The sequence below is a fragment of the Sebastes umbrosus genome, chromosome 3 (assembly GCF_015220745.1).
Source record: "Sebastes umbrosus isolate fSebUmb1 chromosome 3, fSebUmb1.pri, whole genome shotgun sequence".
NCBI classification, from domain to species: domain Eukaryota; kingdom Metazoa; phylum Chordata; class Actinopteri; order Perciformes; family Sebastidae; genus Sebastes; species Sebastes umbrosus.
In genome coordinates this window covers 29,937,359-29,949,663 of record NC_051271.1, presented here as the reverse complement: position 1 = coordinate 29,949,663, position 12,305 = coordinate 29,937,359, and the positions used below count along the sequence as shown (strand labels likewise).

Genomic DNA, 12,305 nt, shown 5'->3' with positions numbered 1-12,305 from the left:
ATTTCCCCAATACATCAAAAACCATTTACACTGGAATAACAAATTTGATATATTATAAACTTCAATGTGTCAACTCCTGAAACAATGTATTTACGTGATTTTACAAAATCTGTTCAGGTTGCAAAATTGATTTTAGTACAGTCACTCCACTGCTACAACCCTCCCAGTGTACAACGAAAAAATGAATTTCAGAGACTTATAATAAGTACACTGCAACAACAGTATTATCTTAAATAATTTTAATCTTATTTTTAATTCTGAGGAAAGAATAGCAACAGAATAATTTGCCCGTCTGGCGTGAGTTTGTGTGAATCTCTCTCATAGACTAATCATCAGTTTTCATTCATTCCTTCATTCTGCTTGAGAATCTCTCAAGCATTTCTTTCTCCGTCTCTCACTCACTGAAGGTCCTTTCAGACACAACACGACAACATCACCACTGAGCTCTGAAACACATTATTTCTAAATACTTGCGCTGCGACATGACGGCTTTTGGTGCTGTACGCTGTGATGTGCACTGAACTCAGCATCGAGTGCAGCTCACATGTGTCGGGAGGTCACGAGCAGCTCTTTTCTGCCAGGAAAAAACATTTGGTGTTGTTTTATTGCGGTCATTGATCATTGATAACTGACACACTAATGTGGCATTTACACATATTCTGAAAGTTTATTTCACATTGTTTCAACCAAGCACATTTTGGAGAAAAATACTCAAAAATCTACAACAAAAGAGGGTCTAGTCTAGTCAACCATCTGTCTTTTCAATATTTTCCTTTACAGAAATAACGCTAACATCAAAGATAAGCACTGAGGTGATCCATCATCATACATTCCATAACTTAGCTTCTACCATTTCCTCTGTATTCACATTTAAAAGCGATATGCAACATTAAATTGACAATCACAAAGTTGATGTAACTACTCCAGGACTCGGCTGTGATGAGCTCATTGTAAATAAGACATGAAACTATTCAAAAAAAATAAAGTTACAACAGAAAAGCGTATCTACAGAAAATACGGCCCCAAATCAGACGCATATAGGCTATTATAGACTCATAGTCACTATGGCTCTTGAATGACTGATTTAATAAAGAGAAACACTGTGTACTGACTCAGCACCATTTGCAAGGATGAGTCTGCTCTGCCAGTCATTAACACCAGTGTTTCAGATCTCTGACACATCCACAGAACATGTCTTTGTCCTTATAGATACTGTAAAATAAGCATCTAGAGAATACTATTCGATATCTTACAATATAGTTTTACACAGAGCAGAATTTAGGAATATTACTACCAAAGTTAGTCTTTTTCCTCTTCACATTACTCTTTCTCTTACCGTGCCCCCGCAAGATCGAGGTACATTACTTAAGTTTACAATATGAACAGTGAAGGATTACGATATTATTCTCTGTTGTATTGTATGACATTCTCGTGCTTCTTCTCCTTTTTCTCCGTGCGTTCTGGGATCAGAAGCTGCTGAAGATCTCATATTTCTTACTCCAGTCCATAGCAGGTGCTCTCTTCTTGTTGCGGCTGGCGAGGACCTTTTGTTTAGCCTCAGCAGCTGTGGGACTCAGACGCAGGCCATTGTCCATGAAAGGGTCCGAAACGCGCCTATCGTCCTCTTCGTGGACCTGCAATACACACAAACGTACATGTTTTACGCACCGACGTCTCATTTTCTGACTGTTTAGTCTCTCGTTCCTCCTCTCTCACCTGGAAGCTCATGTCCGAGCTGCTGATCTCTGACTGGGTGGTGGAACTTCTCGAGGACTGAGATGCTGAGCTCCCATTGGTTCGGGATTTTGGAGACTCGTTTGCGATCGGGGGGTCTGTCAGCATGACGTTTATGATCGGTGGATCTGTGGCGGGGAGTTCAGTGGTCGGTAAGGGGGTGTGCGGGGCGCTCTCTGTGGCTGATTCATCCAGATAGACCTCTGTGAACGAGTAAACAGAAACACGTTAGACATTTTGTCTGGAGAGTAAAGAGAGTTGTGTATGTGTGTGCGTGCGTGCAATTTGACCTTTGACTTGGTTGCTTGCGGGTGTGATCCCCAGTCTGTGGAAGAGCTCGTCTGTCTCCTGGTCAACCACTAGGAGGCGCACTTCCTCCCCTGCTGCTCTAATGAGTGCCACCACCTCTGAGTGCTTCAGGCCCTGTATGTTCACCCCATTCACCTGACACAGACAAAAAGAAGACGTCAGAGGACACAGAAACAATAATTGAGAGGAGGCAGGACAGAGTTTAGGAAGTAGCCATAACACAAGCAGAAGGTACAGTACGTTCTGCCTCGCAGACCAAAAACAGATAGAATCTGTGATTTGAGTAGAAGCGAGTTTATTTGCATGAATTCCCTTCCTGCCTCCACACTCTCTCTCTCTAGACGGCATTAACTGTACACCTCATACAGATGGAAATGGAAACAAAGTCTCACTCATAAAGCACACGTAGCTGAAAGCCAGTGATGCACATCCAGGCGAGCATACATGTCCAGTGCTCGAAGTGGGCCGGTACTCACTGGTACGTAGTACTGGCACTACTTCTTTTTACTCCTTGGCGAACCGTGACTTTTACTTGCGTACCGGCACTTCTCACAGGCTGCCGGTACTCTTTTCTGCCCTCTCCATATCAGGTTCCCTGGGAGATTCATAACAATGTTCACGTCCTTTTTGTAAAATAATGAGTGAACTGTTCGTCATAACTTTTTTTATTTGTGAACAAATATAAGTGATGAAGTTATAATGTGACATTATTTAAAAGTTTTCTGAATCTGTTCTTTTGGGGCAAACATTTCCAGAAGAATTAAATGTTCAGACGAAGGCTGTGATATGTATAAATAATAAAATAATAATTTAATTAGTAATAATAATGATCCAAAATTATGTAAAATTGCATAGTTTTAAGTCAAAAACTTAAAAATTTTCTTGAGGGAGTTCCCTCAAACCCAATATCTCCTTGTGTCTTTTGTTCACTGTATAAATTCAGAATGTGTCTCTGTATAATATGTAGGAGCATCCTGACTGGGACACTGCTCCTAAAACCTGAATGATACCTGACTATAGGCTACAAATAACACAGGAAAGCACATTAACTATGAACACTAAACACACCACCCATGTTCCTGTTGGAATATTATAGGAGTATTATAGCTCTACTATAGAAGATGCATAGCCCAAGTATAATAATAGCAATAAAACCACAGCTGATTATGACTGACACAGTATAACATGCTTAAAGAAATAATGAATAAATAGGAATAGAGATTGCTGATACCGGCTGATACACACGCCAACATGTGAATAAGAGAGTACTGGCACTTTTTTCAACTTCAAGCACTGTACATGTCCACATGAAAACACACAGAAACACAAGCCCCCAACACCTCTCTCTCTCCCACCCACTCTAAGCCTGAGTCCTGCTAATCTGCTCTGATCCAATCATACCTCAAATCAGTGCACAGACCTGATTAATATGTGGAGCGGCAGCATTGTTTTTGCCTTAAATTTACCTCTGACAAGGGCGAGTCTGTATATACTCTGAAAAAAGGGGATGTTGGTCATCCTTCTGCAACATTTATTTCAATGTGCGTGTGTGTGCTTTGGTTGTACCTCCACTAGTCTGTCTCCTGGCCTGATGTCTGCAATCTCAGCAGTTGAGCCGGGGTCAACCGAACGCATAAACTGTCCACCCTTGGTCTTATCGTTGTACAGGTTGAAGCCGTAGCCGTTCTCCCCCTTCGCCAGGAGACACAGACGGGGTAGGAGCTCATCCGTCGGCTCTGGCGAGGGCTGCACCTGCAGCTATAACGGGACATAAATGAGAACTTTACACAGATCATGATAGAAGGCATTCAAAGTTAAACGTACAGAAATACATTTAGAGTTACCCGTTTATTAGGTACACCTGTATAATCTAGCAGCTGCAGGTTTTTATTTATTTCATGACATAAAACTAACACACCCCTTTTCTATCATTGAGTGAACTGACAACCCCTGACTAAGGGACATATTTTATGAATATTTCATATATATTCAATGCATAATAATAACAGTACAGAACAACTGATGAAATGTACAATTACCCAAATAGTGAACATAATAACTGCAGGAAGTTTGTATAAAATGAGCAATTTGGATGAATTTTTTAGCAGATTATTTCCTGTGAATATTGCATTAACGATGAGTTTTCCTGCTAAGTTTAGGAACTTTTAATACAATACTTTGTTTATATAATGTATTTTTTAAACAATCATTTATAACAATCATTGAACATACTTAATAGGTTTATTTTTTTACAAATTCAGTGTTTTATTCTCCTACTTTGCTAATGCAGGACGAGGCTGTTTAGCAGAGAGGGATGGCTCTGTGAATATGTGGTGTTAAAAATATCAATTTCATTTAATTGCCTTCACAGAAATTAATATAATGCTGAGATGTAGGCCATGTTTTTAAAAAGTTGTCTTACACCCCTTAAAATCAAGAAGATCTCGCAACCCCCCGTGAAGCTTTGGCGACCCCTAGTGGGGGTCGGGACCCCCAGGTTGGGAACCAGTGGTGTAATGCATCACAGTGGACAACAAATTCATTCATGTTTTTAATCAAACATCAGACATTATCTGTGTGCGGTAATGCATTTTAATTGTGGATTGATCTGAATAGTCTGCACTGTTTTATCCTGCAAAGACAATATGATCTTGACAAAAAAATCTATGCAGACTTGATTGATTACACAACTCGAGCAAGTCTCAAGAGCCTGCAGATTTTCATATCAGACAGAAATTAATGGCTGCTTGTAATATTATGAAAAATGCACCCAAAAATATAAAGTGTATAGCATGCATTTGAAAATGTTTGGCAAATATGTAAACTTGTGTAAGCAGTTAAAACTAGTAAAAAACGGCGGTCTGGTCATTTAAATATAGGATATATGGGTTACCAAAAGGGCCAGAGCCGGCCCTGTGTAACTCAGTATATATCAGTTTGGTTGTGCGATGAGCTAAGCGAGAGAAAGTGGAAGCCGGGATGAGCCAGTGGCCTCAGAGCCGAGCACAGCGGGCTAAGTGAATCTGGTTGAGAGACATTAAGACTGATCCTGAGCCTAATGACCATCGACAAGAGTTGACACATTGCATGACTCACCTGCTGACCCGACCTGTGCCTCGACTACTAAATGCTACATGCTGGCTGTGTGTGTGTGTGTGTGTGTGTGCGTGTGTGTGTGTGTGTGCTCTGTGCAAGCACCACCCTGCCCTGAGGGTAGCCCAGGATAGCGACCGTCTTGGCTTGTTCATGGCTGATCTCTCTGTCCTTTGTGCTCCATCAACACCAGACTTATTGCGCCCACACACACACACACACACAGACAGAGTGTGTTAACAGGGTTGGGAGTGTGTCTGAATGATAATCAGTGCAGCAGAGTAAATCCCTGTCTGTCAGCCAGAGTGCGCGCCATAGTGATGGAGCAGAACACCTTGGCCACAGAGCGCCATGGTGACCGGTCAGGTCGCTGTGGTGACAGGTCACCATGTGACAACTGCTCAGTGCGTCCAAAAAGATACATATTACGGTTTATTTACGCAAAAGTATGTTGAACGATAGTACACATATTAGATATGTAGTACATAGTATGCGATTTTAGACGAAGCAAAAACCTCTTTTAAGTGATTTTCAAACAAAAATGCCAAACATTCAGTGGTTCCAGTTTCTTAAATGTGACAATTTGCTGATTGTCTTTGGTTTATATCATTGTGAATAAATCAAATCTCTTTGGATTGGACTGTAATTTCAAACCATCTCCTTGAGCTCTGGGAAGGCAGCCATATTCCACTATTTTCTGAAATTTTTATAGACCAAATGATTAATCGAGAAAGTAATATAATAATATAGTAATATAAAATACAATTTATGAATCATTAAGTCCTAGTATCAAATAAATATCTCCAATTAAATATCTTACTGTATGGTTGGAATTGCAGAGATTATTCCTCTCCTCTTAGAGCATTTTACAGATGAGTCAAATGCCATCAATTTAACAGGAGAAATAAAAAAAGACCTTCGTTCTAAACTTTTTGAGAAATTCAACCTTATTCAGGGAGGTTAGTGAAAGTGTTTTATTTGTGTGTGTGTGTGTGTGTGTGTGTGTGTGTGTGTGTGTGTGTGTCTGTGTGTGAGACTGATCCAGACTTTCCACGGCTGTGATAGCAGCCGACACCGTCGTTATGTACGACTACTGTATATGGGCGTCTGCTGCCATCATAAACATCATGCAACAATGAATCTGCGTCTGTATTTATATGTAGACGACAATGGGAATGTCACAAGACGAAGACACAGAAGCGGAGAGATATGAGACAGAGAGAGAGAAAGATTACGTTTGTGTATAAATAGTGTGAGTGAGTGTCTTTTGTGTGCTGAACAAGCACAGGTCTTGTGTTAGCCTGGGATTAATATGGCACAATGTTTTCCTGATCGAAGCTGCTGAATTAGTGGACAAAAATAATCACTCGCATACGTAGCATTAAAAATGTCTAGAAGTGGATTTTGTATATGATCAATATATTTTTTTTCTATAATTATTTTTGTGGCTTTTATGCCTTTAATGGAGAAAGAGACAGTAATAGTGATGAAAGGGGGAGAGGGAGGAAATGACATGCGGCAAAAGGCCAAAGATCGAATTTGAACTCTGGGCCACTGCGGTAAGGACTCATCCTTGGTACATGGGGCACCTGCTCTACCAGGTGAGCTACCAGGGCGCCCCATCAATGTACTTGTACCTGTAGATGAAAAACGTCCCAAATGAATGTCTACTAAACAATTTCACATGCAGTAAAAGGCCCGATCTCCAGGCAAATATCTGGTTGAGCACGGAGAAAGGTTTTAGTCAGGTACTGTATATTAATGGTTAAAAGCACAGACCATATGGCCCTCAACGGGACTTCATAACAGTTGACATTATTTAAAAAAAACGTCTACCCTTCCTAATGATGTATTACATCCCAGTGGTTCCCAACCTTGGGATCACATGGTGTGCGCCAAGATTTATTTACTCTGAGGTTGTCAAAATTAGATTTGCTCATGGTTGACTAAAATCATAATAACACACATACTGGATAAGTTATACAAAAGTCTGTATATAAATCTGTTTAAAAATAGATTTTTTTTTGCTACTTAGCAGCAAAATCTAACTAAATATTCTGCTTCAATCCATATTTGCTTGCGTTTAGCCTTTCAAAAACATTATTTTCACTGCGGTCAAAAGCAAATTTTTTCTTAGATACAAGTAGGGGGGCTTCAAGGAAAATAGGTTGGGAACCACCGTTATATCTCATAGTTTGATGTTACCCCATGTAGAGGAGGTGGACACTATAACACCTGCACATTTATGCAAATCATTCATTCATTCCACCTGTAATAAAAAAAAATGATTTCGGAAGCTTTTGGTTTTGGTTGAAGCGTTGGACAGCTCATATTCGCAGTCAGTGTTGGTGGTGATGTACAGTAATAGATCGCACAGGTGCTGTTGTTATTGCGTATGATGTTGTTTGATCTGAACCTGTAAGCAGAACTGATAAAGCGAGCCGTGATGGCCAGCCAAGGGGCAGCCTGTATTTACCCTGCCTTCGGCTAAACAGATGGCAGCTTGACATGAGCTGCTGGTCCCGAGGATCCTGGGCCACTTTGTTTGGAGCCCAAACACTGAGCTCAATCTCTCACAGACATGTTCCCGATTATTCCCGCAACCTGGCTGACATTAAGACGTCACGATGATGTCTGGTTGGCACTAGTGGAAATTTTGTTGTGTTTTGTTTTGTTGCCATGTCGCACTTGCTGGCACGGAAATTTAGGAATTTGTGTCGTGCACATTCACAAAGCATTGATCACGTACTGAAGAATGTTTCATTCATTCATTCATGTTTCTAACTATACTGTGCAAGGTCACACAGTAAAGTGTGAATTTGTGTGCCTCAAGCCCAAAATAGACAACACAAATAGATACCAATGCAAAGAGTTTGTTTGTGCAACATTGCTATCTTAAAATCTGATCCCTCCCATGTCTGCTTGATGCTTTCTTTCCTCCCATCAGACACTCAAAGCCTGCTTTGTCAAAACCCAAATTAAAGTCGAGCGGACTGGATGAGTGATCAAATCAGCAGTCCCTGTCCGGTACAAAGCCCTAAGTACAGTATCCCAACAGAGCGGACTGTTAAAGGGAAACATTTCGGCAGAGGCACGTCTCAGATTCTAACTTCTCTGAGAAATTGTTTTATGAAATTCCTGCTTAATTTGACTCTTTAAAGCCCTGTATACCAAATAGAATAACATGTAGGGACAAATGTTCTCAGGCAACTCTCAGTGAAGTGAGTACATGGTTCACACCTCTACCTAGTGCACACTTTATCACACTATTTTTCATTCAATTTGACTAAACAAACCTACATTTCTGTATGTGTTTGCGGTCAGGTGAGCATGGGTTTTGTCTTTGGTGTTTGCGCTGAGGTGGGAAGAATCAGCTGCATGTGTGAGGTGTTGACGCTCAGTATGCACAAAGAGACGGCGCTCTTTAAATACAATGTGCATTGTGAATGTTCACAGAGCTTAGAGAGACAACAGTGGCTTGTAAAGCAGATGTTTGAATGAATGAATGAATGAATGAATGATTTAAAAACAGGACAATAAAACCCACTGTTGCACTGTGGCAGATATGAGGTGAGAAATCCTTTTAAACGTGCTGTATTTATCTTTATGCTGTCATTCACTGTTTAATTTGTATGCCATGCAGACTCTTTTTTTCAACTTGCATGAGCTACAATGGACTTTACTTCCTAATTTTGCCTGGAAGAAGAGGGATTGTGCAGTGTTTTTTGTACATGTGTTGTGTAGATCTTATCTCTGTCCAAGACCTGAATAAATCCAAAAATAATAAATTCCAGCAACAAAATAGTGATTAATATCCTTTTGAGCCGGCCAATCTTAAAGAGGACTTATTATACTTTTGTGCTTTTCCCCTTTCCTTTAGTGTGTTATATAGTTTTTTTGTGCATGTAAAAGGTCTGCAATGTTACAAAGCTCAAAATCCACGCCAGAGTTACTCTCAATCACAGAAACACTGCTCCTAAACTGCCTGAAACGCCTTGGTTGAAGTCCTGCCATTTCTTCAGTAAGATAGTGATGTCACTAAGTAACACATTTGCATAATACCTGCCTAGTTTGGCACGCCCTTAAACAAAGCTAGTTAGAGCGGAGCTGGAGCGGAGTCCAAAGAGTTTGGTTCGGTTGACCAATCACAACAGTGGGCCAACTGACCAATCAGAGCAGACTGGACTATTCGAGGGGACGGGGCAGGAGCTCAAACAGAGCGTTTCAGACAGAGGGTGAAAAGAGATGCTGCAGCACAGCCGGTATGAGAAAAATAAAGCGTTTTTTGAACGTTAACGTATGCAAACATGTTTAAGTAGAAACACAAAATGAAAGTATATGCACCTGAAAATTAATAGGTCCTCTTTAATATCAATGAATGCCTCCACTTGGATGTTTTCTACCCCTTCTTATGGGTTCAATTTATTTCCTCAGTTTGTCTCTCCTCCTTAGTTCCACCTGCTCAGAGAAGTCACCAGACTCTTTCTAAAGGGACTGCTTTGGGACTGAATCCAGCTGGCACGACACCCAAGTGTTCAAATCCAGATTAGTGCTAGACAGATATTGGTAGACGAGTGGAGGCTCAGTGTCACATGCACTCTTAACAAAGTAACACGCTGGCTCTCTGCTGCCAACTAACCACTTTGACTCTGAATTTGGACTCTTCTCTCACTTTTTCCTCTAATTTATGCAGATAATCTATAAAATCCCTCTGAATTTTTGACAATGTTGTTCTAGTGCGTGTGAGAGACCCACAAACAAGGGTCTGGTGTATTGATGTCCACCCTTACCTCTGTGTCTGTCGCCGTACTTGATGATGTCACAGAGGACCTCTTGACCTTGGCTTGTGTGATCGCATGTGTGGACAAGTCTGCAGCAGGAGGGTAAAATGAGTGCATGTGGTTGGATTTGGGTGACAGGGGCGAGTTCCCTATGGGTATGGGAGAGGCAGAAGGGGTGGGCGCGGGCGAAGGCCTTGGGGAGAGGTTTCCCATCTCCATGGCCAGGTCCTCGGTGCAGGCCAGACCACGGCTGCGGAGGTAGTCATCCGTGTCTCTGTCCACCACCAGCAGCCTGGTGCGGTGGGCCACCTCACGGATACGCTCCACCACCTGCAGGGAGGAGAGCGGAAAATGATCAGTGTGGTGTCATTCAGTTCATGTTGTTCCCCCCTGAACTGGTCTGCACATAACATAGTTTTACCATGACAAAGACGCCCAGTGATTCTCATGACACAAGGCTCACATTGACCCATTTTAGTAGCCCCCCTCCTCCTCCTCCTCCTCAGGCAAAGGAAAAAGTGGTCTAACAGGTATAGAACTCATTGTTTATGCGCCTCTCCTGGCTTCTCTTTATCACGCAAGCACTTGTCTGAGATTAAGCATTTATTGTATACAAATATTGTCCAGAAACCCTCACAGGTACTGCATTTAGCATAACAAATATGCTCAAACTGCAGCCCAACAGGCAACAACAGCTGTCAGTGTGTCAGTGTGCTGACTTGACTATGACTTGCCCCAAACTGCATGTGATTATCATAAAGTGGGCATGTCTGTATAGAACCCATTTTCATTCACATATCTTGAGGTCAGAGGTCAAGGTAGCCCTTTGAAAATGGTCATGACAGTTTTTCCTCACCAAAATTTTGTGAAAGTTTGGAGCGTTATTTATCCTCCTTAAGGACAAGCTTGTGTGACATGGTTGGTACCAATGGATTCCTTAATTTTTCTAGTTTCATATGATGACAGTATCTTCACTCTAGCTTTCACTTTTACAGCCCTAATTAATATGTTTGTAAAATCTTAATTTTAAAAAGTAATTAGTAACTATAGCTCTTAAATAAATGTAGTGAAGTGGAAAGTTGAATAGTTTTCTAGTGAAGTAAAAGTATGGAATGAAATAATCAAGTACAATTGTGTTGAAGTATACTTGGGTAAATGTACTTGGTTACTTCACTGCCTAGAGCTGGATAGTTACACTTCAAGTCACCTGTGGGGGAAAAAAATCCTCAACGTTGCTGTTGTGCCTTTGAGCAACACATCAGATCCGGTGAACTATTAACTGATGGCCTCTGGATCCCTCCTCTCTAATTACCCTTGAGCAATCACTCACTTGATAGTGGTTCTGCTTCTCCACATTCTCCCCGTTCACCTCCACCAGCCGGTCTCCTGGTCTCAGCCCGGCTAGGTCGGCACAGGAGCCCGGGTCCACTTTGCGGATGATCTGTCCGCCTTTATTCCTCTCTCCGTGCAGGTGAAACCCATAGCCAAGCTCTCCTTTGGTCACGAAACAGAGCCTGGGTCTCAGCTGGCTCTCCATCGCAGCGCGTCAAAAGGTGGACCAGGTCAAAGTGTCTCAGGAGAATAAACAGGTGTTTGTCCCAAGAGCGGTGGGAAATCTCCGGCTCCTAATCCAATGTACACTCCAGTGACCAAAAGATCATCATCATTTAGCATGATGCGAGTCCATTAATAATCCAAAAAGTAGGCTGAAACTAATGAGTGTTTAATCCATTATGGGAGCGTAAATTTGAGCGCGCAGAAATGGTGCGTAAAATAGTGGCCAAAAATTGCGGACACCCTAAATCCCGTCCATCGAAGGAATAATCCAAGAGATCAGAGATTAGAAAGCTTTTCCTCGCACGTAACACTTAATACTCCTCGTCAACTGGGCGGGTGTCCTCCTGTCCGACCCGAGAGAGTGAAGAGAAGAGGCGTCAACAACAGATCACATACGTACCTGACGCACCTGACGACGCAGCGCAGCCGAGATGTGCTGGCAGAAAAAGATAGCCTGCGATCAGTAATGAGGCTGTTAGGAGTTGCTATAAACAAAATATCTGTTTGGGGATGGAATTAGTTGGCAGCCAGCATGCGTTTTTAGTTCCGGCCAAGGACATTTTGCTCTTGTTCCAGTTCCTCCATGGAGAGGCTTGCCCAGTGGTGGTGGTGGTGGAAGAAACCAGACTGTGACCTGAGAACGGAAATCCTCCCTCTATTCCTGTTTCACTGGAGATCAATAAAGGGACTGTTGCGTAAAAGGGGATTTAATGGTTCATATAAGCTCATAACCTACTTTTGCATTTATCCATTTAAATCTTTTTATCTTTTATTCGGATCTCCATTGGCTGTGGCTGAAGCCCAGCTATTCTTCCTGGAGTCCACTTAAAT

The 12,305-nt window shown here is 41.8% G+C and overlaps 1 protein-coding gene across 1 annotated transcript; it reads right to left on the bottom strand.

Annotated features, from left to right (window-relative positions):
• Positions 1–642: 642 nt before the first annotated feature.
• On the bottom strand, positions 643–11,911 carry LOC119483703 (Na(+)/H(+) exchange regulatory cofactor NHE-RF2). The gene is made up of 6 exons (XM_037762091.1): positions 11,248–11,911; positions 9,927–10,247; positions 3,610–3,801; positions 2,025–2,178; positions 1,717–1,937; positions 643–1,634 (listed from the first exon to the last, which is right to left on the bottom strand). Exons 1-6 carry the CDS (start codon positions 11,452–11,454, stop codon positions 1,467–1,469), a joined length of 1,263 nt encoding a protein of 420 aa, XP_037618019.1. The 5' UTR covers positions 11,455–11,911; the 3' UTR covers positions 643–1,466.
• Between the last annotated feature and the right edge of the window lie 394 nt (positions 11,912–12,305).